Source organism: Pelecanus crispus, chromosome 12, assembly GCF_030463565.1.
Source record: "Pelecanus crispus isolate bPelCri1 chromosome 12, bPelCri1.pri, whole genome shotgun sequence".
Lineage (NCBI taxonomy): Eukaryota > Metazoa > Chordata > Aves > Pelecaniformes > Pelecanidae > Pelecanus > Pelecanus crispus.
Window position 1 is genome coordinate 11,821,295 of NC_134654.1, and position 27,549 is coordinate 11,848,843.

The following is a 27,549-nucleotide window of genomic DNA, read 5'->3' on the forward strand; positions in this document are numbered from 1 at the left end:
TGTTTGAAGTACATTTGCAACGTCTATTCACCATAGCATAGGTACATTCTTTCTTTCTTTTGTGAGTTTATGGTTGCTTAAACAGCTTAAAGTTCATTCAAAATACTATCTCATATGATTTTGAAAAGCAACTTTTTAGTGTGAAAACATGTAAAATGCGGAGGATAATGTTACCTGTCAAATGCATAGCCCGGGAAGGAATCAGCATCTCGGCTGCTTTACTGTTACATCTTCTGCATCATTAATGAAACTCAACAACAGACTCTTGTCTGCTATTAGAGAGGCCCTTGCCACTATTAAGAAAAACTGAATTACCATGGAGTGGTAATAAGATGCATCATTACTGCCTTTCATGATTTTATCAGGAGTCTCATGGTTTTTTGGGTTGTTCTTTATTTTTTTTATCTTAGATCCCAAAGTAATATCATTATGTGAAAGGCACACCCTTTCATGAGGCTAAAATAATGAAATGCAAATAAAGAAAATCCTGAATATACATGCCACGGTTTTTAAAGCAGTTTCATAGGAGAGAGGCATTGGCTTGTGGTGGTTTTGTATACTTGAGATTGGAAATATTACAAAGCTTCATCACGCTGTAAGAAGCAGTGAAGCATCTCACTTTACAAAGCATAGCTTTATACCTTATGTATATTTGCCGTTAGTTGAGTCCCTGTGTCCTGGGTAGCAACCTTTATGTCCTACATGTCTGGGGCTGTGTGTGCATGTTGCTGCTGTGGCTGTGGCTGGTTTGCAGAGGCTGTTCCTTCTCCCAAAGCCTGGTCACTCCTGCAGCCCAGCAGGTCCTGGGCTGCCTCACCAATGTCACCCAGGGTACTCTGTGGGAATAGCAGTCGTACTTTGGCCACTACTTCCACCAGCACAGCTGCTCCCTGGTAGCTTTTTCTAGTTTGTCCCAGACACAGCCAACTGTAAAAGTAAAGGTGTGCTCATGCCCGTGTAACTGCACCTGCGCTGCGGGTCTGCCAACACGGCTTCAGCTTCTGACCCAGCCTCTGGCAGAGGCTGTTGTAGGGATCACGACTCTGGCTGTCCTGTCCCCTCTGCTGCAGGCTGCTCCTTCCTGCCGTGACAGGCATGGCTGGTGATCTAAGTTAATACATCAGGTTTGAACCGAAGCAACTGAAGACCTGCCATATGTCCCCTTCTGCTGTTGCACCTTCTAACAGTACCTCTGTCAGAAAGGGACAGAGTATACGGCTTGGGATAGCACAAGGTAGCTGTCACAGCTGCAAGATGCTCAATATCTACATCATCATTAAAATATTTCCAGGCATTTTTGCATGCTGCAGGCGTGCATTAGTAGTATTTCCTTGATCTGTGTTTCAGTGCTTAGTCTTGGAGAGCAAGGGAGGTAAATCTTTCTCCCTAAACACCTGCAGGGAAGCAGGATTGTGGTACATTTTCTGTTGTTAGAGTAGGTCAGCAGTCCTTCACTGGCTCCTAGACCCGTACAGTACGACAAGGGAATCAAAGTTTGTTCATTCCTCTTCTTTGTCCTCCGTGTCTGAATGTGGATTATCCATTACAGACAGCTGTTTTGGGAAGAAACAGTGTTCGGATCAAGTAATCAAAGTCTGTCAGGGATTGCACCAAGTTGTTAGTACATCCATTGAAAGTGAAAGATTTTAATACTACTACTGTGCAGAAAACCCTGCATTTTCTCCCTTCAAACAAAGAGTAATACAGCCAGAAACTACTTCACTGCAGCTACTGCCATTGATAGTAAACTTGTGCAATGTATCTCCTATTAAATCTGGAGTGCTGGGAGCAGAGTAACCGTACAAATCATTCCCTTGAAGGTTTCGGTTTGCATTGGCACTGAGTTGGTAAGTGCTGAGATAAAAGGCCTGCCTAGAGCACCCCGTATGAACCAAACCATCCATGCGAGATGCATCCACTTGTTTAAGTAAATCTAACAGCCACTTGGCTTTGAACAAGAGCACTTTTTTTTCTTTGTGGTTTCTTTAGATAATTTCAAGCTCAAAATGTAACTGCTCCGATCCAATGTCTTCTGGGCAAAGGTGGTTATAAAATTGTGGTGAAAACCATTGGCTTGTAACTATTGGAAAAACTGGTCTTTGCAGTGCTGCATGCATCTGATATGTGACAGTAGCAAAACGTATCCTGGAGAATGCTGCTGTGTCTTCATTAAAAGTCTGTTGAGCAGTGAGTGAGGTGGCAAACTCAGTTGCGAAAGCACAATTATTTGGGTTATTCAAGGTGAGAAAAAACAACACTGAGCACCAGAGTGAGAGGGCAAAGCCAGATGAGTAGACTGAGCAACAGCAGATGAGGTTATGCATTAACAACTGCAAGATCGGGGCTACTGGAAGAATGCACTATTCATAAACAGCCCTGGCCTCTAAATTAACTGGGATGAGTCAGTGAAATGACCTGTGGGCAGCTCAATAGATATTTTTGTTCAGTGCACTGAAACAATTCAAAAAGATGTAAATAATTAAAGGCTGAATAAAATCTTAGACACCGAAATAGAAAACATTGCTGTTGTTTAAAGCAATTGTGCAAGGCAGCCTTTGAAGGACATGTGTTTTCATTGCACTCTATGCCCTGAAAGACAGAGCTGAAGTAAGGGTTTGTAGATGGCCAGTGGAGATGCTTACACATAAGGAAAGGCCACGGTATGAGAAAAGGCTGGAGGGACTGGAACTTCATATGGAGGAAACAGCGAGGACATCGGAGTTATTAAGGTCAACGGTAGAAGCAATAGCTGAAGTAATGCATTTCCTTCCTACGTGGTACGAGCCCAGGGCACTTGCGGCACAATCCATTTGGGGCTGGTCAGGTTCTCACCAGACAATGTGTAATTGAGTTGGGGAGCCCACTGGTGCAAAATAGCTGGGGAAGCATGGCCGTGGACCTGAGAGCATGTGAGTCTGGCTAGAAAACCATGGGGAAAAGGAGGGAGCGAGGTATTTTAGCACTTACTTTTTTCTACACTGAGACGTATCCAAAACCCATGAAAGCATCGCGGCTGTGCCAGCGGTGGGGATAGAATCATAGAATTGTTTAGGTTGGAAAAGACCTTTAAGATCATCCAGTCCAACCATTAACCTACACTACCAAGTCCACGCTAAACCAATCAAAGGTAGACTAGACTAAACCATGTCCCAGAGTGCCACGTCTACCCGTTTTTGGAACACCTCCAGGGATGGTGACTCCACCACCTCTCTGGGCAGCCTGTTCCAATGCCTGACCACCCTTTCCGTAAAGAAATTTTTCCTAATTTCCAACCTAAACCTCCCCTGGCGCAGCTTGAGCCTGCTCTGAGCAGGGGCTTGAGGCAGCACTGGGCTTCGCTTTCCCTTCCCTTCAGCCACACACTGTTGTTCAGACCTAATGTGACCTGGTGAGACCTGCGGGGAAAACGCTGCTATAGGAGTGTGTGGAAGTCGAATTAGACCCTTGTGAATGGTTGATTTTTATCTTCTTCCCACTAGTGGCTCTGTGGTCCAGTCTTGATTTTGCTGTGCTCTGTCTCTGTGGAACAATGTAATCACCCTATTTCCAAGTGCTTTATTTTTTTTCTCAGTTTCTTTTTGTGCAACAAAGATAGACTTTCACTCGGTACTTTGCAGAATCATTTAATGTTGTTTGGTTTTAATCTGTTGTGTGATTACAATAGATTAATGTTGTAGTAACATAAAAACCCTCAGGGGGTTTTGTTCTCTTTGTAAATATTCTCTAGGATCTCTTCTGTCTTCTAAACTGTGTGTAGGGAGAGTATTTAATGGGACCTGGGGAGAAAAGAGCTGCATTTTAAACTTAATATAAGAATTTAATTTTTAATAGGTTTCATTTGGGGGTAGAGTATTCATATTGGAGTGGGAAATTAAAGTGTCTAAATGCTTTGTGTGTAAGCTGTTGGAAAGTCTGTTAAGCGATGTGCAGGTAAAAACCTTTCTTTCCTTTTTTATCTGATCTTAAAAATATGAAATTACAGAAGCTATTGATCGATACCATTCACTGATATTTAACCTGTTTTTGCAAACTTGCCTTTGAGTTTTCTTTAGCTGATATAGAGAGGGTTTCCTCTGCAGAGAGTGGAGTGACCTTCCCTGCTCCAGCAAATCTCATTTGTCCCCGCATGGATCTCTGGAGGGCTGTGCAGAGTGCAGGAAGTTACTACAGGAATTAAGTCACTTACAGCGTGTTGCCGGCCATATGGACAAGTGAGGAGTGGTTAAACGAGCTGCATGTGCCACAGTGGGTTTTATTCATGTTCAAGTAAAATGCCTGTGGTCTCTCAAAATTTGTGGATGAGAAGTAAAAGAAACATTAGTAGCTTCATAAACGCACTCTGGTCTTTACCGGGGAGTAAAGGCTCTGTGGTTTTCTTTCAAGGTTAGGGAGATTTTTCCTTTGTGTTATTGTCTAATAACAGGCTTTAATCATATCAGGCTGATGAGGAGGTGGAAAGCTCAGCTGTAGGTAGCTCCTGTTGTGCTTTGTGCACTGCTAGCCCGGAGACTCGTGTGTCATGCCTTGCAAGGGAGACTTCAACTCTCAAACCATCAAACTAGAGATTGCTTGCCTGTTTGATTGCCATTCCCATCTGTGGAAGAGCGTTGTGGTTTGAAATGCTCCATCTCTCCTTGTGCAACATCCCTGTCTGCAGAACTGGCTCCCCATGGCCATGGGCCACGCCGGGCTGCCAGCAAAGGGAGCTTGACACAGCAAGTGTAGACAAGCTGGCTGAATTAGTGGTTAGGCTTCTGTGTCTAAATTACAAGTTTATTTGATTTTTTTTGCAGCTGATAACTTGCACGAGTTTATAACTAGTCGGTGCCTTGGTTTGATGTACGTAAAGCGGGGGATGCTGAGACGCTCAGGGCAAGAACCCCCTTTGCAGCTAATGACCCCCTCTAGCAGCTGGACTGATAAGCAGCAGCAATCCCTGCTGCATGTACATTTCCAGGTCTGTGAGATTAGTTTAATAACCTCAGTTTTATCATGGCATTGTGGACTGCTTTCTGTCTTCATGTGGAGGCATCAGAATGTCCTCGGGCTTTTTTGTAAGATTAAGAGCTTCCCTTGGCATCCTGACAAGGAGGAAATTTAAGGAACAAGAGTATTTAACTTAAAGCTAATCTGGTCTTTGTGAAAGCAGGAGGATTAGACCATTAAGTTCTACATGCCTGCCAGGTTTATGCCACCGATGGCACTGATGAATGAAACGCTGCAGAGAGGTGAGCTGGAGATTGATGGTGGGTTGGAGCTGGAAGGAGGGAGTGAGAGCATTTGCAAAGCGGGGTCATCAGGCTTTTGCTAGGCAGCGAGTGATTTTGAGTCCACACATGAACTGCGATGTGCGTTCTACGTGACGTTCGACGTGCGAACTATATGTTCTACGTGACTGTGCATTTCATTAAGGAAGAACAGAGCACATGTACGAAGTCATGCGTAGAAAAGGAAGGGGCAAGTCTCTACCCCTGCCTCGCGCTGGGCTTGTTGGAGTTGCATGTGAGACCCCAACACTGAGCAATGCCAAAGTATTGCTCCTTCACAGCATCTCCTCCTGTACGTATTTCCTGGGCCACAGAGTTTTGTGTCTCATAAAACCTTCTGTATATCTCTAAACTTGCTTTATATCTAGAATTCAGTTTTAAGCCTTACTCGAAGAATAGCTTGGAGAAAATGCTTCCTGCATTCATTGTGGCACCACCTCATTCCTCCTGAGGACAAGTTGCTAAACGATTTCAACAGTTTCCAGTAAAACTGCTGGCTGTTGGTAAATGTTAAACTGTCTTTTTTTTTTTTTTTTTTTTTTTGTCCCTACTAGTCAGAAACAAACTATAAGTAAGCATGAAGTGAATGCTGGAGAGCTTCCAACACAAATGGCAGACTTAGCACCTCTTGGGAGCAAGGGGGTTTGGATCCCTCTAGAAGTGGAGTGTGAGAAGCCAGTGTGGGTCCCTACCTGCAGCTAGAATAATTTGCATGTGCTGCTCTCCCTCCTTCACGCTAAATAAATTTGACACCCCTGCTTTGATAATAATTAAAAGAGATCCTCCTCACTTGCACCAGAACATGGCAAGTGACTATATGTACATATGCAAAGGTATGCACACACATACACATATGTATATATGATAAATATGTATCTTATAATGGATTGATCTGTTGAATGGAGCTCTTAATAGTTTCTTTCTAAATGTTAATGGGCCCACTTGATTTTCTGTGTATTTTCTGTGTTGTACTGGAGATTGTTAAGAGTTTCAGCCTTTTGCATATTATATAAGGATTATATATGATTATAAAGTATTTGTGGTTGTCAGGGCCTAATGGAAAACTAAACAAATGAGCTCCGAACATGATTATAAAATGCTCATGTCTGTCAGCCTCACTGAAAACTGAAAACACCCATCTAGGTACTTTTCAAACATCCAAATGCAGAACAAGGAGTAGTGCAAGGAAATAAATTATTATACTTTACATTTACTTATTCAAATGCATCTGTTGAACCACAGTGAAGCATGTTGGCATTCCGCCAGGCTTGAATTTGACCTTTTTTTAATCCTTATCATTATTCTTATGAAATGAATACAGAGGGGCCTTAAGCAAGAGCTGATTCTTGTTTTACATCAGCCCCTGCCCTGAAAAGCTCATCGTCTAAATACTTGGAAAAGGAAACAGGGACAAGCACTGACCTAACTGCGTCTTGAGGGAGCCAGAGCAGAACTTTAATCTTCTAGTCTGGTGCACTGTCCCTGAATCATGGTGATTTTCCATAGTTCAGATCATTTTCTCTATATATTTGGAGATGTTGCAAGATCAGTTTGCCCAATACGTCCTCAAGGGTTATTGCTAAAAGCTTCTCGTAGCCTTGTAAGAAGTATGTGCCTTGGCATATCTATTACCTATTAAACCTGGTGAAATAATAGAGTTTTCCTATGTCATAACAGATCACACCTGTGCTAAAATAGCCGCAAACATTCTCTGAGACTTAATGAGCTCTTGCTGTTTTGCAGTGGTCCAAACAACTTGTTATTGTGACTGTTATATAGTGCAGAATTATATTATCGAAACTGTCTCATAAAAAGACATGATGGGGTGTCAGGGAAGCTGATCCCACTGTGCAGGAAGTGTGTGTGTTTCTGGGCTGTGTGGCACAGAAATGTACTTTTTTTTTCATGGTAATGCAGTTTATAGGTGTGTAATGTTTTGTAATTCTGGTATGATTAAACAGAGGTAGCAGCAGAAGGCGTTTTTGTTTCTTCCTAAAGTCCCTTTAAGCTGAAGCACAGTGAGAGAGGAGAAAACAGAAAGAAACATTTCCTATTTCTCTTACGCTTTGCATAAAGCAGCCCTGGATCCCAAAGTGAAGCAAGATAGGGAATTTGGGGAGTTAAAGTCCACTTTGACTTTTAAGAGCTTCTCTTGAACTAGCTTCCACACCATCATAAGAAATGTCAGTGTAAAATATCTGAACTAGAGCAAATTGAACAATTTGACGATTCTAATACTTTCATCTGAAGTCTCATGCCTGCAAGGATGTGAAAAAGTCAATAACATGAATTGGAAGGTATTGATTATTTCGCTGGGCTGCTGTTGAAACATCGTATGTGCTTGATTTGGTCTTCCAACGCCCAGTAAACATTTGTTTTCAGTTTCACCTCCCTTTGTGAGAAGAATTGAAAATACTATAAAACTGAAAGTGGTTTGGTTTTATCCCTAATTTTAAAGTATTTTTCTTAAACTTAAATAAATGTTATTTGTAAAGGTTGCCCTCACTCCAAGATGGATATGTCATGCCACAGAATAGGGCCTATTCTTAATTTATTTTGTAAGGCACTGAACCTTCTGTTCAACACTGCCATCTGCAGCCCCATGGATTTTAGGACATTTGGATAAAGCCTGTCTCCATCAGCCAGCTTGTGGGGCTGGGCCTCTGCTCCTTGGAAACAAAACCGGTTATGGAAATGTCCTTCTTTCCTGCTGCCTCTCTGCCAGGACCTATCTTGCCACTTTGCTAAATTATAGCAAGAGATTGAAATGAAAGCCTCAAGTGGGAGGAAGCTTGGCGTCAGAGTCTATGATGTGGAAGATTTAAAGGCTGTAGTACTGCACCAAGGTCAGCTGTGTTGACTGCTGAATCCAAAAGAGCACCACGTTACCCAAATTGCAAGTGTGAAGCTGCCTTCACTTTGTACTGCTAAGCATTCACACTGTTCCACCTGAGACAGGTAGCAAAAGAGAGAAAAAAAGAAAAGGGATTATTGTGGGTATTTGTAGAACTGATTTGGCTGTAAGATTATCCACAAGATTAAAAATATTTACATCCCAGTTGGTTAAAAATCTGTCCAGTATGTCTATTTGTTTAGCTAGCATTAATTACCTAGATCAGCTCCTCCTGGTAAAAGACCATTCAGTGTTTGGTTAATTTCCAAGATTCAAACATTCTGCTTTAGAATTCAGACTGAAACAAACTCATGCTACTTTGCTAGTGCAGTGTTAAGAAAATACAAGTTGCACTGTGAGCCAAAGTCAGGGGATTGGCACGGTCCTGCTGGGGCATGGTGGTGTGAAGTGATGGGACCCAAAATGCCACAGCCCTGAGTTGAGCACTGCGAGAGGGGTGGGGCTGCCGGCAGGAACAGTGGGAGAAGAACAGGAACCGAACCCCTTCGCTCCGAGCTCTGCGAGCCCCCTGAGCACATCCTTCCAGTCTTACCCTGATCCATGGTTAAGTGAGCTTTTAAGCATGTGCTGGAAGTTAAGCACATGCTGTAATGCTGCCTTAAGAGGGATCTTTTCCCTGATCAAAGGCCTTTGAGAGGGGGAACAGAGAAGGGACAATAAAATAAAATGTGAGTTGTTCAGCTGTTGAGATAAAAATGAAAGTTGAGCAATAAAGCCTCTTTTTCTTGATGATTCACCTGTGCTAGATGGAAGACATTCAGATACTGCATTCCAGGCCGGCTCTGCAGAGTGCCCAAGCCAAAGGAGGCTCTGTTGAACAGGGTTTTTCTGCCTTGTATCTCCGAGCCAGTTATTCAGATAATGTGGAAATTCCTAGCTCGCAATTTTGCAGAGTTCAGGCTGCCAGCTGTCTGAAAGTGAGTTGCTGATTCCTTGCTGGAAAATTTTGGAGCACAGGCTTGGCACTTTGCAGAGCTGTTGAAAGTGCTGAGCTGGGGGAGGGTTGTTGCCACTGCCCCTGGCTGTAGGACACTGGGGATGACCGAGACCGAGGAACACGTAGCTGCATGAGGGTGTAACACCAGCAAGCAGGAAAGTTGATGGCACCTTTGATTATATGACATGAAGATCCCCAAGCAGGTACGCCCTGAGCACGCCAGCACCTGGGCACGCCGCCACTGCTGTGCCAGCTGGTGCATGTGAGCCCAGGTGACTCTGTCATGTTAATCCACAAATCGAATAATCAACTGCTGGTTGATTTAGAATTGACTCTCTTTGTATCCGGTTAAATATGTGCATAACTTGAGGGAGACTGAGAGCTTTAAGACTGAAGCTGCTGCTAGTTTAGGGAACTGCAGAGGGTGCTGCTGCACAGGGCTGAAGGGTAGGGTGAGTTTTGCACGCGTTTCTTTCAGCAGCAATGTCATTTAAAGCAAGCTTTGCTGGTTCAGGCTAAGGGTGGTTTTAGAAAAAAGGAAATTAAGAGAGAAGAGGGTACTTTGAATTCAGATTACGTCCCCAGAATGGCTTATAAAATGGCCACACGTGCCAGGGAAGGGTAGCGCAGGGAGGGAAGGGTGGATGCATGGAGGTGCCTACCTGTTGCAGACAGCACTGTGAGAGTGAATCTTCCTCTTGATCTAACAGGAGCGCAAGTGTGATGTGCTCTTGGCTTGCGGGATCTTGAGTTTGCTTTGCGGTGAACAGCAGAGGTGGAAGGACATCTATGGGAGCAAAGCAAAGCATGGCCTCTGTTCCCGCAGGTGCCTCAAGCACTTGTTTCCCCCATCCCTATCCAGAGCACCACTTGTTCAACATTTGTTTTAAATTTTGGTCTAAAAAAAGTTCGATAAAGTTAATTTGAAATATTCTGGCCAACCTATAATGTGAGAATAGGGAGATGGCTTCTTGTTTCCCTGCCTAACGCATTTAGAAGTAACAAAAGGAAATTGTAAGTTGAGTTGTAGAGCTCCCTGACGCAAGATAATGTTCAGGTGAAGAGCTTAAGAGAATTCAGAGGATTATTAGACATTTATAGAAATAATAAAAATATTATCACAGTTCTACCAGGTGGGATATCAGTTTGCTAGAGGGAGCAACTCTCAAGGTTCATTATATTAACTGGCCTCTTGCTGAAAGGGCTTGGAAGAGCTTTCCTTGTGTGCAGGTTATGACTAAGTGCTGCATTCACATCATCCCACTGCATCTGCAGCTGGTGTGAGTCAGAAAGTAAATACCATATTAAATGGACTGCTGATGTTATGCATCACATGTGACCTCTATACCTGTCCCTGGAATAGCTGTCTCTTCTGTTTTCTGATCTAACGTGTGATGTATTTTGCTGAATTGACACTCACACGGGTGCCTTCTGAAGGGAGAAGATAAGTGCAAAACTGTGTGTATTTAGTGGAAACACTGGTGATTAATGGTGCACACTGTTTATACCTAAAAAAGAGTCCTTGCTCTCAAGGCTGGGAAACCAGCTGCTGACAATGTGGGGCTGTCCTGGGTGAGCACTGTAATTCCTTCCCTCCATTTATGGCAACGTGGGGAACTGGAACCTGTGTAGAAATCAGCTCACTGTGCAGTCAGCAGCACGGCTGTGTGCCACACATACTGTATATCCCAAATGACAGCTGAGCAAACTTATGAAGTAACGATTGAGCATGATTATATTGGTTCTGAGGATTAGCACAGCAGGTACCCATGTTGGCACAGGGCAGGGTTTGGGCCGAAGGATAAGTACACATTCTTTTTATTATTGCAGCTAATAGGAATCTGCCAGACTTTGAAGCATAGAAAAGGCTCACTGGCCACCTGTGAGCTAATCACATGGATTTGCCTCATTCTGTATTTCAGCTCACTTGGAGCTTGTAATCTAATTTCCAAACAGAGATGAGAAGAGTGAACAATTCATTTTCTACTTTACATGGCTGCGCTGGTAAACTTTTAATCCTTTCAGAATTACAGTTCCTTGCAACATGGAGGCAACACCACAAAGTCCTGCTTGTAAGGCTTGAGTCTTTGAATACACCCATTGGTGGATAATAATTAGCCTCAGCAAGGCAAAACATGAATCAGAATAAAAGTTAGAAGCATAGGACATTTTTCAAATGGTATTTGAAGCATACACAGGCTAACAATTTCAGTTCGTGTAGAAAATCCCTGCGTTTTGGACTGCAAAAGTATGCTGCAGCAGTCAGGGTTGTCTTCAGCTTCAGACTTTGCACCCCGAAGTTGGTGTCTTTTCTGCATGTAGGACACTATCGTCTCAGTCTCGTATCCTACCAGCTAATTAGCCATATCATAGTTAGAATGGAAGCATGTGTGGGGCAGATTTGGCTTTAATCTGATCTTCATTGCTCACCATTTGTTTTGGGACAGAGGATATTTATTTAGATTTTTAAGCTAGGTGCTGAGCTGACATTAAGCTGAGGGTGCTTACATCTGCTAAAAGCCTGGTTTTCGTTCATGCTGGTGTGTTTTAGGAAGTGTTTATGTGACTGCTCCTCAGACAGTTCCTCTGTCATAAAGAAAACACTGTTGACATGCTGTTGTGCTGTTTCTGTTAAGGACAGGTCAATCAGTGAGCATATAGTAAAGGTGAGCACTGCTGCTTCTGGTGTGCGAAGGCCCTTTCACACCAATTCAGTGTCTTTTTACTGATCTGTATGGACAGTGCAGAGATTATCCAAATCTCTGGGATGAAACACTTTGGTTAGAGCTTCCTTGAAGACAACATGTGCCTCAGTAGTGAACAGGTAGTTCACGAGTGCCTTCACGCTGACTTTGCACCTTCGCTCGTATTTTGCTTTCAGGTTGGTAACAAAAAAAAAGGTGGAGGCCCAAATTCCATTTTCTACAAACTACCATGGCTAGTGTTCACTGAAATTTTAGTCAGTCTTGTAGCAAAATTATATGAACAAGGATGTACAGTGGTAAAAGTGATATCCCTGAGATGATGAGCACTGCCAGATGTTTGTTCCATGTTGATCATCCAGAGGGGTTAAGGAAAAGACTTTCCTGATCGCCTGGAGATGCCCAGTTGGCTGGACATGTTGCAGCGTGTTATTCTTCCAGGTCTGTTGGAGGGCAAGCACTGTGCTCAATGAGTCAATAGTTGTATCAAAAATTCTATTTCACAGAGTCCTTCTGTATGTATTTGTAAAGAAAAAACCCCTAATGTCATGGATAAGTGTAGCAAGAGTAGTTCAACTGATTTGAGTAAAACATGTGACATTGGATGGAGCAATTAGGATATAACGCACCCTTTGCTGTACCAAAATTTACTCTACCAGGAGCCACCAACTGTCCTGAGGTTTGTGAAACCAGAGCTGGTTGGTGGCACAGCCTTTCCGGTTGCGATTAACATCTGTACAGATTGACAGGCACAAAACAGCATCTTTCTGAGACTTGCCAGGCTCCCATCATCTCCCCACCTCCATGTCTGGAAATTAATTTGACTTAGGCAAATAGTCAGATTTCATTTCATTTGTTTACATAGTTTCGGTGACTTGGGGAGGGCTGCAGTCTGACTGGTGTTTGTTTAGTTCAAGTAATTGGAACGAACTAGTCAATGTTCAATAGATGTAAAGAGCAGGCTGGGAGAGCCGTGGTCAAGAAAACGAGATGTCAAGGCAAAGCAAACCTTTTAGAGTAATTATGTAAGTCCTCTTACTGAGGTAGAGAAGACATCATGAGATCTTTGGACCAGAAAGGGCCCATATTACCCACATTGAATTATACAGGAGATAGTGATGCTTCCTTATGAGTGGCTGTAATACAAAGCTAGATACTTGTCAGTCTTTGAATTATCGTACAGGCTTTAATGGAATATCACATTCCTGTTTATAAAATACTGTAGAATGATGTAAAAACAAGACTGGTATATGCCAAAGAAGCCATTGACGTTATCATGCTTTTTCTCAATTTTATATTCTTTTCTATTTTAATTTCTATAAAATCTTTTAAGTCCTCTACCACTGTCCTGCACAGGAGGAATTTGGTACACAGAGTCATGTTTACCTACAAAGAAAGCTTTTAGTAACTATGATCTCAAAGCAATGAAACACAAAATGGACCCAGACCAGAAGAATTCTGCCTAAGCAATGCTACGTTAGAGCAGACAGTTGGATAATATCCATCTTTTTCTCTGCAGTGTTGGAAACACGAGCAAAATAGTGCCAAGCGTGAGAATACTGTAAAGCAATACTGATCGCTGGAGTTGCGATGTGTAAGCTCAGAGTTGTTTTCCTGCAGACAGTAATGAGCTAAAATAGTTGTAATTAAAAGTGGGTATTGTCATGGTCATGCTGAGCTTTGTCTTAATGTTAGCTATAGGGGCACTGGAGTTTTTAAGCTCTCTGCTTATATTGACATCATGCCTGTAAAAACAGAATAGAAAATTCTTGGCTCTAAAGAACAAATTCACAAAGGAACCAGTGGTATGTGTCTGGTGAGTTACAGGTATGACACCTCTCAGGGGGAATAAATGTGTTATTTTTCTGTATAAACATATCACACAGATCTCTCTTGTCCTTCATATATTGAACTGAGCTGTCATGCTGAATTTGATCAGTGTTCATAAGGTGATACTTTTCAAGCTGCTTTTGAAAGCTGGTTTTGTTCAAGCTTATTCAAGTAATCCTGTCACATATGAGCGGGATGAGCTGATGTCATGAGCATTTGAGGGAATATTGCAGCTACGTAGTCACGGCAAATCGATGGTAAGGAAGGGGGGCGATAGATAAACCTGATACATTTTTCTTCCTTGGCCCTGTGGTGGGGTTAACCTTGTGCTAAGGTTATCCAGTCGCTATTGATAATTGGAGAAAATTACTGAGCTGTGCTATGTTTTCTTTTTTTAATTGGTTAGTATCCAGTACTGTCACCTCATTTACTCTTAGCAGGTTTGAAACGCTCTCACTACACTTCTGCTCTGCCCACAGGGCAGGTCACTGGTATTGTGTAGTAGCCAAAGGAGAGGGGAAGGCACCTTTCTGAAGCCAAACCAAAGTGATGTTGGACTGGACGGATCTTTGCAAGTGCTGACTCCTCTCTGAGAGACGGAGGGCTTCACTGTTGCATCTTGGCCTGAGTCTCCAGGGGTTTGATCTCCGCTGTCAGTGGTTTCGCTGTGCTCCCTTTGCACGTGTGCTGGAGCTGAGCTTGTCGGGTTGCGTGGCCCGGGGATGGGTTTGGGGAAAAGGACAGGCAGCCCGTCCCGTTCTCCCAGCACCAGCAAAGGAGACACACACACCACCAGCTTGCCTTGTATCAGCAGAGTGATTAAACGTGCTTCAAGAGTGCTCAGAGGGTCGCACTAGGAGATTCGGTCTCAGAAGGTTTCGAGAGAGGGATGTTGACTCACTGAGCTGGTTTAATTTCTTTGAGGTGTCAAAGCAGAAAACATTCAAATTACCATAGTTGATCTAGGCTTGCAAAAGGCCTTTGAGAAGATCCTGAAGAAAAGGCTATTGCAGAAGCTCAGTTGTTATGAAGCAAGAAGCAAAGGATTGTTACCAGGAAAATGTAGCTAAAGAAAGGAAAGCAAAGAATTGGGTTATTTTCGTCATGATCTGTTTACAATGTGGCATTGGTTTCAGGGCAGCTGAAGTCTCGAGTCCTCTGTCCTGAGTTGGTCAATGTGAAAGACAGGAGCGCAAACAGCAGCAGTTACACATGGTCTAAGGGCATCTGTGGTAGTTGGAGCTGGAGAGAGCTGTTAGAAACCATAGAGAAACCTCATCAGGCTGACAGAACAGGGACTGACAGTCAGTTTAGACAAACTCAGAGCAATGCACATTAAACCAAAACATGCAGGTGCCTATAGACCTCTCAGGGCTCTGAAGCAGCTGGGACAAGTCAAGACAAGCAGCTGGGTGTTAATAGAGATAGTTCAATGCAGACCTTCACTCATGTCTGCAGCTGCAGGCTGGGAACAGCTACATGTTGTGAGGAACTGGGTGGTGAATAATATGGTAAGGATGAAAATGCTTTGGTATAGATCAGTGGTGCAGCTACTGAGGGCTGTGCAGTATGAGTCAGCTGCTTCCTAAAGCAAATGTTGCAGAAGCCCAAGACATGCAATGGGATAGCAGAAAAAATAACAATACGGGATCAGGCATTTGGGAGAAGTCTCGTAGGAAGAAAGACTGAGAAGACAGGGGTTAAAAAACTTGTAAAGGAGGTAAAAGGGGAACAAACTTAATTTTATAAAGGAATGGGTGATACGGATGGTTTGTTGAGAAGTCTTTTCCTCAGAGACTCGCAAGAACCAAGTGGAATTAAAAGGTGAGAAATGAAAACCTCGTGGAAGGAATATTTTCATATGACATGCTAAGAAATTTACTGCTATGGGCAAGAACTTGAGAATACTCAGAAGGGACTTGAGATTTATGTACATAACAAGCCCATGCCATGTTATCACAATTCTAGAAAATCTCAGGCTTTTTGGGTGTAAGCCAATCTTACCAGAGATCAGCATGAGATCTCATGGGTTGGACAGGTTGTTTTTCATATGCTGGCTGCAAGGTTTTTACGGCTGTTTTGGAAAAATCTTGTGCTGGCTGCAGTCAGTGGTAGGACGCGTGGATCTTCAGCCTGATTTAATAAAGCATTGTCTACATTTCTGTGAAACTAGGTGTGCTTTACAAATATTGTGATTACAAGACCTGGATTTCTTTAATTAAAATGCAAAATTGAAACGGGAAGCTAAAGCTCTTTGGTCTCAAACCCATTATTATTAAAGAATATCCCCCAATGACTTTGTTAGTGCTACTTCCCGCACGGGAAGTTTGCCAGCCCGTTTGAGAAAAGTCCACTTCCATAAGCACTCCAGTGCTGGTAGCTGGCTACTGAATATTTCAGAGTTGCGTAGTTAATGATGTAATTTATTGCTTCCTAGCTGGAAAGGTTAGGAAGCCAAGAGTTTTTCCCTATTGGAAATAAACCTTTGGCTGTGCATGTGTGTGTACATGTGTGTGTTGAAGCAGGACTGAGTTATCATGGTGTTGCTTTCTCCTAGGGTCTTTTAGGATGTTACAATTGCATGCATCTATTTCCTATTAAGTAAAATGCGATGATTTCTGAGAGAGGGGGCTGTTTGGATGTTCTGTACTTCACTTTCTTCTAGAAAGCTATATCCCATTCCTTTTTACCAAGTAAGGAGGTGCTTTTAAAAAAAAAAATCAAACATCAAGTGCTTTCAGTATTATACTCACAGTGTACAGGATATAGGAGTTACATTTATGGCGTATGTTCTGTTTAACAGCTGGATGAAATAAATTGTTTCATGTGAAATATTGGAGGACTCTGCATTCTCAAATCAAGGCCAGAAGCAGCTCAATGACTGAAGAATTGTCAACATCTTGTGCAATTCCACTAAGTGCTTCTTTTCATTGATCTGCAACTTTATTGTTGACAATTAAATCCATTTCAACGCAGAAGATAAACATTTTTAACAGGAGGTAGCAAAATCTTTTGTCCTGAATGATTTTCTTCTCTGTTTTATAATTAAGTACAAAGTGTGTCACAAGTCTTGCTATTCAGTTGTACTAAATACCTGCTTACTGTGGAATAATTGGTATCAGCAGATGACAGAGCTGCTAGTAACCATGCTTTCAAATGCATGTTTTTAATTTGCATAATCAAATACTTTGTTAGTGTCCTTGGAAATTAGGATGAAAGATGACTGTGTGCTAAAAATGAAAAATTGCTTTTAGCAAATCATGTGTATCCAGTACAACAGATGAATTGCTCTGGGGCCTTTGTGATACGTGTTGGCTGGTGTACCCAACAACCTCCTCCATCCTTTGCAGTAATAGTTTCTGTCATCTGCCTTTATTTATCCAAATGTTTCATTGACCAATGTCTAATCAATATGAAATGTACAATCAGGTCTTAAATCTAATGAATTATTTCAAGCCTTGTAAAATGCTTTTTGAAGTATACCTCCCAGGGCCAGTGGTCAGTGGGGTATACGTTTTCTGCATTTCATTGACTTCAGAGAAGTTATGATGGTCTGTATTGGTTGTGACAGTTTGCACCAACTGCCCACTTATCCGTGTTAAAACTGAAGAAAATAGTTTTATATTTTTTGAAAGATCTAATTTTTTATCTTGCATTAAGAAGTTTGCAGAAAAATTTAGTTAGGCAGAGGTGATATTGTCAAGAAAAGAGTTTAACTTATCAAAGTAGTAAAAGAAAATTAATGCTATTTTTAAATTAAATAATGCTATAAAAAATTTCCTTGGTAGGCTGAATGCTCAATCCTGAAGATAATGCTGCAGAACACTGAAAACTCCTATAATTTTCCTACTTGTGCAATAAGGACTTTGAGCTTAATCCAAGACCCTCTCAAGGGAATGGGAAATTCAGTGTTGATTCTGAATTGCTCTCTTAAGATGCCTGCTTACGCCTAGGCCAGATATAGAGAAGCTGAATCCTAATGTGAACAGAAGGAGGAGTGACAGGGTATTATATAGTCTTGTTTCCAAATCAGACTCAGGTGTTCCAGAGCTGGACATCGAAAAGTTGGATGATTTTGTGTTTAGAAAAAAGGTTTGGCCACTGTAAGTTGACAGCATCATGCAGGATGTTGTCTAAGGAGATTTAATTCCCCAAGTATCACCAGGTCAGGTCAGAGATGCCCAGTTGACACGTCCTTGGCTGCCACTTGGGACCTGGCCAGGTTGGTGGTGCCACAGCTCTTGTCATGAAACACCCTGTGCTGGCACTTAGCATCTCCTGTGGTCTTTGGTGCAACCAAACATGCTGAACCTATCTGCAGACAACACTTAATCAGGCAAAATTAGAACGTTCATTATTGGTCAATCTCTGAGAATTTAAAATTTGGCGAATTTCAACAGGGCATTTTTGTAAGCAGAAGAATAGTTGGGCTTTGTCTTGTGGCTGTGATGTTCTCAGCTGGCCACCTCTGGCCATTCTCTAGCTCTTTTGGATCACCCAAATGGTACAAAGGAGCCAGAACACAGAGTTTAGGTCAAATTTTACTGGTTTGCACATTAGGAAGAGAGGCAACAGCATTTCAGCTGACCGCTGCATATAACCTGTGTTCATTATAAAAATCCATGTCTTTTAATGGAAGTGTTTGCATGCACTGTGTATTTCTCTGTTAACGATGTGTATACATATAACGGATATGGGTATAAATATAAATGAATATGTATTACACGAAACATACATGTATACAAACACATGGGAGTGCATGTGTATATGTGTATGTTCATAGAATGTGTATAAAATATAATGTAAACTCCCAGCTACAGAGTCTCTCTAGTTCACATGCAGTCATTTGGTTTACTTACAGGTCTTCCCAGTGTGGCCTTGTCTGCTCCTCTGGTGTTATTGAGCCAACCAAGTAATAATCACGTAGACACAGCAAACTGCTAACTGCACTTGTGTTACTTGGAGGGGACTGAGTCCTGCATCTTGAGAGATCCCCAGATTGTGTGTGTTAAGTGAAAAATAGAGGAATTTGAAATTTAAGACACATCAAAGGGCAAAGACAGGAAAGGAAGATAATGGAAGTTGCCTGTCCTGTCTATGTGGTACAAGCTTAGCCAATGTTTCTCCTCAGTCCTCAAAAAGCATCAAATAATGGCTTTATTCCTTTTTCGGTAAAAAGACTGACTGCTGCTGGATGAATATCAACCCAGTGGAAAAAGGGAAGTCTGTGTCAGCACAGAAGTTACATCACAGTTACTGCTCTTCTGAATACCAATGCAGTAATTTTACTTTATCCAAAACAGAGTATGGAGACTGCCATCAAGTAAAGTTAGTTTGCTTGCTTGTTTAGCTGTTGGATGGAAATGAATTCCTACGATGTATAAACTCAGAAGGTTCTGTAGTTGGGTTGTCTGTATCATAGTGACGTGAAGGAATTATTTCCCCTTTGTTTCTACACCGAGCTAGTCAGTCAACATTCAGAAATAATGAGATGTGCAAAGATGTGCTGGTAGAAAAGAGTAATCTTGTATGTATGACCTTGAAGTACTGTTGATGAAGACTTGAGCCCTCCTTATGAAACATATAATTGGTAGCGTTCATCACTGATGTGGGATTTCAACTCCTTAAATAGATACTGTGGGATGAAGAATTCTTTCTGATTTATCATAATTACCAGCCATGCAGGGATGCATGTACCAGGCATACTAGGTTAGAGAGACTCCTGGACATCTGATACCGTTTTGGGGTATAGCGTAGGTGCAGTGGTGTAAGACAGAGAGAGGGAGGAACTGTGCACATGTTCAGTGTTTGACATTTGGAATAACATTATCTTACTAAATACAGCATCTTCTAAGCTGCGAAGTAACAGGAATGGTACTTAAGGGGCTGTGTAATGAAGATGTAAGCAGCAGCAAAAAATACCCAGGAGACACTAGGATTCGTAGCCCTTTTCTCCAGGGGAGGAGGAGCGACTGCGTGAGGAACAAACTCCCCAGCAGAGAGCTGTGCTGAATAAATGTTACACACACGAGAGACGCTAAAAATATCAAATGAAGAGATTTAATGAATGCACTGAGTGCAAGGTGTTCCCCATAGATTTGGAAATATCACCTCTGCAGGATTTTCAGACCACCTACTGTGCATTCATCTTGTAGGGAGTTTCTAATGACAAGGCTAAGCCCTCAAAGCCCTAATTATTATGCCTTTGTGTCAAAAAAACCAAAATGTCATAACTCTTACAGCTGTAAGGACTAGGCACATAGATCCACCTATTCCTGAACAAACTGTTGCTCATTTCTTTCTTCCTTGGGGACCTGTCTTAACACATGTGGTGATCACGCTCTGTCTAACTTTTAATAATGTTTGATCAAACAGGATTAATCCAAAGAATTAATGCAAATGGATTTTCCTTTATTTGTAACCTGCAATTTAATTGCAATGAGATAGACCTTGGGCATACAGCAGAGTAATTATTTTTATTCCTCCGGAGTCCTGCTATTGGCCCCATAGTCTTCTGATCCAAATTCGTGGAGGAGCCTCTGTGCCTGTTACAGATTGCATGCTCCAGAAGTGATTAAAGTACGTCCTCATCAAATAAGTCTGTTTACTTTTTTCCCCTCTTTCTCCTTCTCCTCTTTACCTTCCGTTTGCCCCCAAAAGGTTTTTTCCCTGTCTCCTGTCCACAAACTATTAAAACAATCTAACTCCGCTTTACCAGGCTGCGCACCATTGCACAGAGCCTGTAAAACACTCAGTAATAGGGGGCCTGATGTGTTTTGCTGGGATCTCTGCATAAAAGTAAACCGAAGTGATGATATGTGTCTGACACGTTTCTGCCGGGCCACCTCTGCCAGCTCGAGTGATGCAAAGGTTGGCAAACACTGTTGCATGTGCCCAGGGTGTGGACTGGCAGAGTACACTCCCTGTCATCTTTACTTGCACTTCTTTACTTCAGGGTTTGCTGAATGTAGCTGTCAACAGTTTTCTCTGAATGTATATTATTTTATTACGCATTTATTCATTTTACCACTTAAAATTGGCAGAAGAACGAGTAAAGTTTTCCTGTCTTAAGATTATTTAGAACCCTGCATAATTCTTCAATTATGAGCTTGTCCCAAGCCCCTTTAAATCTTGAGTGTTTCCCTTATGCTTCATTTCCCGAATTGCCAAAGGTGTAAGTCCAACTTTTCAGAGCTGCTGTGCGATACTGCCCTAAATGGTGCTCCTGCTTCCCCCTGCCTGCCTGGGTGTAGGCATTGCCTTTTCCAGTCTTGGGTCAGCAACATTCCCCCAGGTTTGTTCAAAGGGGCACCATGCCTCAAATATTCATTGGTAGAACTTTTGGAGAGTGGTTCAAATGGGATATTGCTGTAGAGTCCCAGTGAGCAAAACTGCACTGTAGGAAATGTTAAAATGATGATGATAATATTCATTAGAGAGCTGGAAAACAAACACAAGTCATTCCATGACCAGCCAAACCAAAAAAGCCTAGGTTCCTACTAATATATGTTTTAAGGTTTAGACCTCGTGGAATAAGGCAACAGAGCTCACATTGCATTTGTTCCCTCAGTGGGTCAGTAAGGGAGTGATGATAGAGTAACAATAATAGAAAATAGTAGTGCTAAACAAGGTCTCTCTTTTCTACCAAGTGGTTTATTTTGAGGAGAGCTATCGGAGAACGGCGGCAAGGGGCAGATGCACACACTCGCATGCAGAGTGTGTTGTCTGACTCCCATGTCTTTAAAAGAAAATATCTTCAGGACTAATCACGTTGCCTTCTCAACTTTGTTGGCCTTTCTTCTGAAAAGTAATGTCCAAAATTAATGTCACTGAAAGAAAAATCAAGGCAAAATTATGTTATTTCCTTTAACCTTTTTGTTCTGTCTGTTTGGCAGCCCAGGTAATAGAGACGTTATAGTAAACATATAATAGTAATTAGGGATAAAGAGATGCGCCTAGAAAACAAGCCGTTCTCCGAGCAGAGAACACAGCGGAGCCTGGCTTCCTGTGGAGCTCTCCCCCTCGCACTGTGGCAACTTGTGCTTACCTGATTCAGTAGATAATTTCAGTGGTTTTTATGTGATCGTTTAGGGACTGATTTTGCCAAATAGGCATATAGATGGTATTACCTACACTCAAAAATTTATCAGCACCATTTTATGGCCCGAAATCTTGGAGTCATGTGATTGTTCTGCAAAACTAATTTTTCTTAAAAATCGATGAAATGCTAGCATGGTTGCATGGGAGAGTTGGGAAATGAATCCCTAGGAGACAAGACCCAGGAGGCAAGTATGGAGAACCCAGTGTATATTGTGCTACAGAGAAACGAAGCAAAGCACAACCCCTCCTGGTATTTTCCCTAAGGCAGGGGTGGGGATTTTTGGGGAGGTCTGACTTAAGATTTTTGGAGCACTTGAACCACTGCAGTCAGCTCATTTTTTGTGTACTTGCTTTTTTATACGTTAATGAAGACACCAGAAACTTTGTCCTTGTGATAAAATAGGAGAAGAAGCATTAGGAGAAGGACTTGAGGGTTAGGGATGCTGCTGGCAATGACTTTGGATTTGATTCGGTTTCATGTTGGCACAGTCCTTGATGAAAACAAAATGTAACTGCCCAGAGTATGACTCTGGCACAGCAGTTAGGGTTTTTTTGCCTGTTTTGTCACACACTTAACTGTTTTATCTCTTTCTTTTGTTGTTGCAGATAAAGAGTTAGGAGTCAGTACGCTAGCTGAAAATGACGACTCTGGTGCTAGGGGCCCAGCTGTCCCGAAAATATCAGGATTAGAAAGGAGTCAAGAGAAGAGCCAGGACAGCAGTAAAGACCCAGTACTTGAGCCTGTGGTGCCTAAAGACCCTTGTCCTCAGGTGACACAGCCTTTGGCCCAGCCCCAGTTGGAGCCGCAGCCTGAGGTGCCCTGCCCCAGCCCTGTGCTCGCCCCGCGGCCGGAGGCTCCTGCCCAGCCGCCCCCGCCGCCAGCCGCGCAGCTGCCACCAGCCCCAGAAGAAGCCGCCCGCCCGCCCGTGCCGCAGCCGCCCATCCAGCACCCGCCCCGGCCGCAGTCACCGGTGCAGCCGGCCCATCCAAACGTCCCTCCGGTACAGCCCCATCCGGCCTCGCAGAGCCTCTCGCAGCCCCTCTCTGCCTATAACAGCAGCAGTTTAAGCCTCAACAGCTTAAGGTAGGCGAACAGAAACATGTGCGTGCTGAAGCCCCATGTCTTTGCACACTTGCTGCCTGGTGGTGATGCTTTACAGTGCCTGGAGGAAGTGGAGATGAATTAGCTAAAGGAGAGAAGTGATGGCACATCCTGTCCCATTGCTGGGAAATAAAGGGGACTTTGTACATTTAACCTGAATTCCTTCCCTGAACTGAGCCAGGATTGCTTTATTTCTCATCTAGTGTTCCCATAAATGCTAGGTATTTTCGAGCACTTAGTAAATTTGCTTTTACTTTTCCTGCCTGTCATTGTGTACTGAGGTTTTTGGAGGGAATTTTATGCAATATAGACCAGGGGAAGAAAATGCCAGTTCTTGCAGGTTGGGCTGCTCTCTGAAGGCTAACTTCTTTTACCCTCCCATCTCTGTAAACATCTTCTGCTTTCTCCAACAACTGACATGCCCTAGAGCAAGAAGTATGTTATAGCTGCTGTTGGCCCTGCTGACAGCCTAGCACAAATGGGCTTGCACCAATGACTTTAAAGCTTAATTTTTTCCTGCACTGCTGACACCTTGCAGTCATCAGTGTTTTTCTCTTCACCTGGCCACAGTGAGATAAACCTCATCTCTTACAGGGGATAACAAAGATGAACAGAGAGATTAAACAACATGTTCACAGGAACCCATGATGTCTCTGTGAGTCAGGGACCTCAGGTTTCCCCTACTCTAAGCTAATGCTGTCAGCACTAGGTCATCTTTCCCCAAATCTGAGCATCCAGCAGACAGGCGGTATCCTTCAAGACCTGGTGAACCAGCATTATGGTTGCTTCATGGTTTGACTAAAGACTGGAAGGCTTCGACTTTGATTTATTTTTAACCAAATTGGTATTGCTTGTCTTTAGAAGTCAGTGCAATAGAAGTATGTCGTTACTTGAAATAATGACAAGTAGAATAAGCTCTACGTGAATATGTTTTAAATACTCATTAGCAGGAAATGAAACCTGAAAAATTGCAACCAGTGTAATTGCAAATATTTATTTTGCTGACTTGTCTTATCTCTTTATATTGTGGGGATAGAGAGAGGCATTAACTGTACATTAAGCATATATCCATTGCTGCCTTCTCAACTTTGTTTCACATTTTCTGCAGTCTTTCATCTTACTGAGTCATAGCAAAAATTTTAAACTTTTATTAATGCATTGATCACTGATTTTGAGCTTCATTTGCCTGAAAACATGCATCAGAAGCAGTGATGTAGAAAGGACCTGATAATTAAGTAATGAATGCACAGGGCTGATTACTCCTTCGTGTGTCATTCCTGTGTTGTTGGAGGACAGACTATCAGCCTCTTACAGAGAAGGAGAATATGTCTTGGGTTTTGGTATGGAGAGACCACAGGAAGTAAAAGGTACTAGAAAAGGTACAGCAGATGGTTGGAGAAAGGAGTATCACAGTGGTGTAGCTAGAAAAGTAAAAGAGTAACTTGCATTTGTAATATATGACATATTAGTAATGCGTTTAACGTGAGCCGTGCATAGCTTGGTGGGGTTGTGTATGTGTATGTTTGAAGCTTTTCTCTCTTCCATGCAACGCTTAATTGCTTTTCTTTTCATTAACAGCAGCAGCAGAAGCAGCACTCCTGCCAAGACTCAGGCCCCTCCTCCACACATATCTCACCATCCCTCAGCCTCACCATTCCCCCTCTCTTTACCCAGCCACAGCCCGCTGCATACCTTCACGCCCACCCTCCAGCCCCCTGCACACCCACATCACCCCAATATGTTTGCCCCTCCTACGGCTTTGCCTCCTCCACCTCCATTGACGTCAGGGACACTGCAGGTTCCAGGACACCCAGCTGGTAGTACTTACTCAGGTAAGAGACAGACGGATCATGGCCCAAGCATATTTAGTGCAGCATAGGAAGCAGAGTCTCCAGTTTTAGTCAGAATAATTCTTTTTTTTCCATTTGCTGACGGCTGTTGGTTGGGTAGAGGCTGTGCTCATCGCTGAACAATTTGGAGTGATATCAAAGCCAAAAAGACATACCCAATGACTTTTCTTCTGCCCTGGGAATGAATAGTTTTGGAAGGCTGTGCTTTTTCTGTTTCTGTTTTTTTTCTCCCCGTGGTATTTTTACCACCACACTAGAGCTCATAATGTGCCCACACAGAATCTGTGACCCCCTTAGCAAATGTCTTTGCTGCAGTTATGGTCTGTGCTCAGTGTTGCTTCCCTGGCTAGAGGGAAGGTGTCCAGTGGCTGTGCGCACAGCGGTCCTGAGCTCATGTACGTGCAAGACTCTGTGTGTGTGAGATGTAGAGATTTTTATCAGTGGAGAAAATTGTGCAATTTTATACTTCGATGTTGGGGAGGTGTAACGTGTCTGTTCCTCCCAGGTCACTGAGAGGGAACTGGGGAGGACGGAGGGTTGTCAGCATTTGAGTAACATCGTTTTGTGTCCATGCAGCAGGGTGCTCATGTTAGCAGCAGCCACTCGGTGTTTACTCACTCCAGGTTACCCGTACCTCCTCACCTATTTAGGACTATGTCCATGTCCATAAAAATTTAGGGACAACCCTCAGGTTAATGCTCAGAGGAATGCTGTAGTGAAGACAGGCTTGCTGAGAGAGGGGAAATGGAGACTCTTCTGTCTCTCAGGCCTTTGGGGAAGATCTGAGGGAGCTTTCTTACCCTGTACAACATCGTGATTTACCACCAGGAAGTTTTAAATACAGCATTGCTGCCACAGCCAGCAAAAAGTAAGTGGCACAAGGTCTGGAAAAGTCACTAAGCTCACAGGGGGTTGTTTTGCTGTTTGTATTTCAGAACAAGATCTTCTCCGTCAGGAACTAAACACGCGATTTTTGGCCTCGCAGAGTGCAGATCGTGGGGCCTCCCTGGGCCCACCACCGTACCTGAGGACCGAGTTCCACCAGCACCAGCACCAGCACCAGCACACACACCAACACACACACCAGCACACCTTCACGCCTTTCCCTCACGCCATCCCACCCACTGCCATCATGCCAACGCCAGCACCGCCCATGGTGCGTACCCCAGGCAGAAATGTGAGGATAAGTAGAGCACAACTCTATTCTTTATTACAAAAGTTTAAGAATTTGCCAGGCTGCGGGGAAGGAGTACTCTGCTGCCCAGGTGTGGTTGGGTAGGAGAGGAAGGACTGTGCCTTCCTCGCAATTGTCACATGTGCAATAGGTTCAGGTGGCAGCGCAGGGGCTGAGGGATGAGGCTGCTGGCTGAAGGAGCTCTCGTGCTTGGGGCTTCCCAGTGCTTGGAGTGGTGCACTCTGTGCCTCCTCCTTTTTCCTGTCTCATAAAGACCTTGTTTTGCTTTGAAGAAAGAAAAATCCCAGTTTCATTGGAAACTAATTTTCTGGATTTTTTTTTCCTCTCTGTTGGTTGCCAGATAGTAGAGAAGTAGTCTTCTATTTTACCAACAGAATTAAAGCAAGGAAATATAAAGTAACTAGTCTGTGCTTTGATCCCTTTGCAGTTTGACAAATACCCTACAAAAGTTGACCCCTTCTACCGTCACAGTGTGAGTTTTATTACTCTGTTTAAAACTGACTTAACTGCTTTTCTGTGGTGGGTTGGGATCACCACTCAATCAATGGCACAATGTCAAATCTCTCCCTAATCATCACTCCAGGATTTACCATTATCGTTCTTGGTTGCTTTGGCTTTTGAAGGCTTGCATTCGTCGTGCTTGTTTCTGATAAAGATGCAGTATCAGCTTTTCCAATCAAAAGATCTCTTGCTCATACACCATTTGAAGACAGGTTTGATGTGAAAAAGATGAGACAGAAAAGCTGACTGTTATATGAAGCAGGAGAGAGCAGTAATTTCATCACTGTGTTTCAGTTGTGCCACAAACCCTTAGACTAATATTTTTCCTAAGAAACTTGAAATGAAATGACAAACTATCATACAAATCCTTCAGGGATAGGTAATCTAATAGTTTTCCTAATATATCATATTTTGTTTTATAGAATCTGAAAACTCATTCTTCAGATTTCAAAGGCACATCTGATCCACTGGGCTTGTTATGTTTTGAAAGCTCTGTTTGATGACAGCAACATGAATCCAGCTATGCAGTAGATGTGTTTATCCAAGAGCTACCAAAAATGTTATTTATTGAGATGAACTGATTTTTAGTATTCCAGTTAATTGTAAAGCTTCTGCTCTTAAGGGTTTGAATCTACTGATTCATTTGGTGCTAAAATATGGGTTGCATTTCCTTCATCGTATTGGCAGAGGCAGGTATCTGGTTGAATATGACAAGAATTTCTAAATCCAATAGTGATATTTTGATGAGAGAAGGAGTACTGCATCAGCACTCAGAAATTTGCAAAACACTTGGCTGTATGTGTTGGTTTTGCTTAGAAGCGGAACTGGGCAAAAAAAACTGGTTAAGATGATAGTGTGATGCTTTCTGCTGTACTGATTAAACACAGTTCCTGCTAACAACTCATGCCTGTAGTACACATGAATAGCCTTATTAATTTCTGACACCTCATTTGAGTAACTTTAACTGTATGAGTTGAGTGTGTTTGCAGGATCAGAGCTCTAGGAGTATTAGGCAAACATTTAAGCCTACAATAATCACTTTTACTCAAAAGGGTAATGCTGCTCATTTGCATCATTGTTGGCGAAATTGCACTCTTATTGGCTGAGCTTTACATGGGTTCAAAAGATATATTATCATCAATGTGGCATGT

At 42.7% G+C, this 27,549-nt stretch overlaps 1 protein-coding gene across 2 annotated transcripts in view; it reads left to right on the forward strand.

The window, feature by feature from the left end:
• The window catches only part of AUTS2 (activator of transcription and developmental regulator AUTS2), an 803,913-nt gene that overhangs the window by 755,004 nt on the left and 21,360 nt on the right, over nucleotides 1-27,549 (forward strand). For both annotated transcript variants that reach the window (XM_075719936.1, XM_075719937.1), the window contains exons 7-10: nucleotides 22,357-22,834; nucleotides 24,431-24,684; nucleotides 25,638-25,858; nucleotides 26,325-26,369. In XM_075719936.1, coding sequence (XP_075576051.1) covers nucleotides 22,357-22,834; nucleotides 24,431-24,684; nucleotides 25,638-25,858; nucleotides 26,325-26,369 — 998 coding nt within the window. The remainder of the gene's footprint in view (nucleotides 1-22,356; nucleotides 22,835-24,430; nucleotides 24,685-25,637; nucleotides 25,859-26,324; nucleotides 26,370-27,549) is intronic.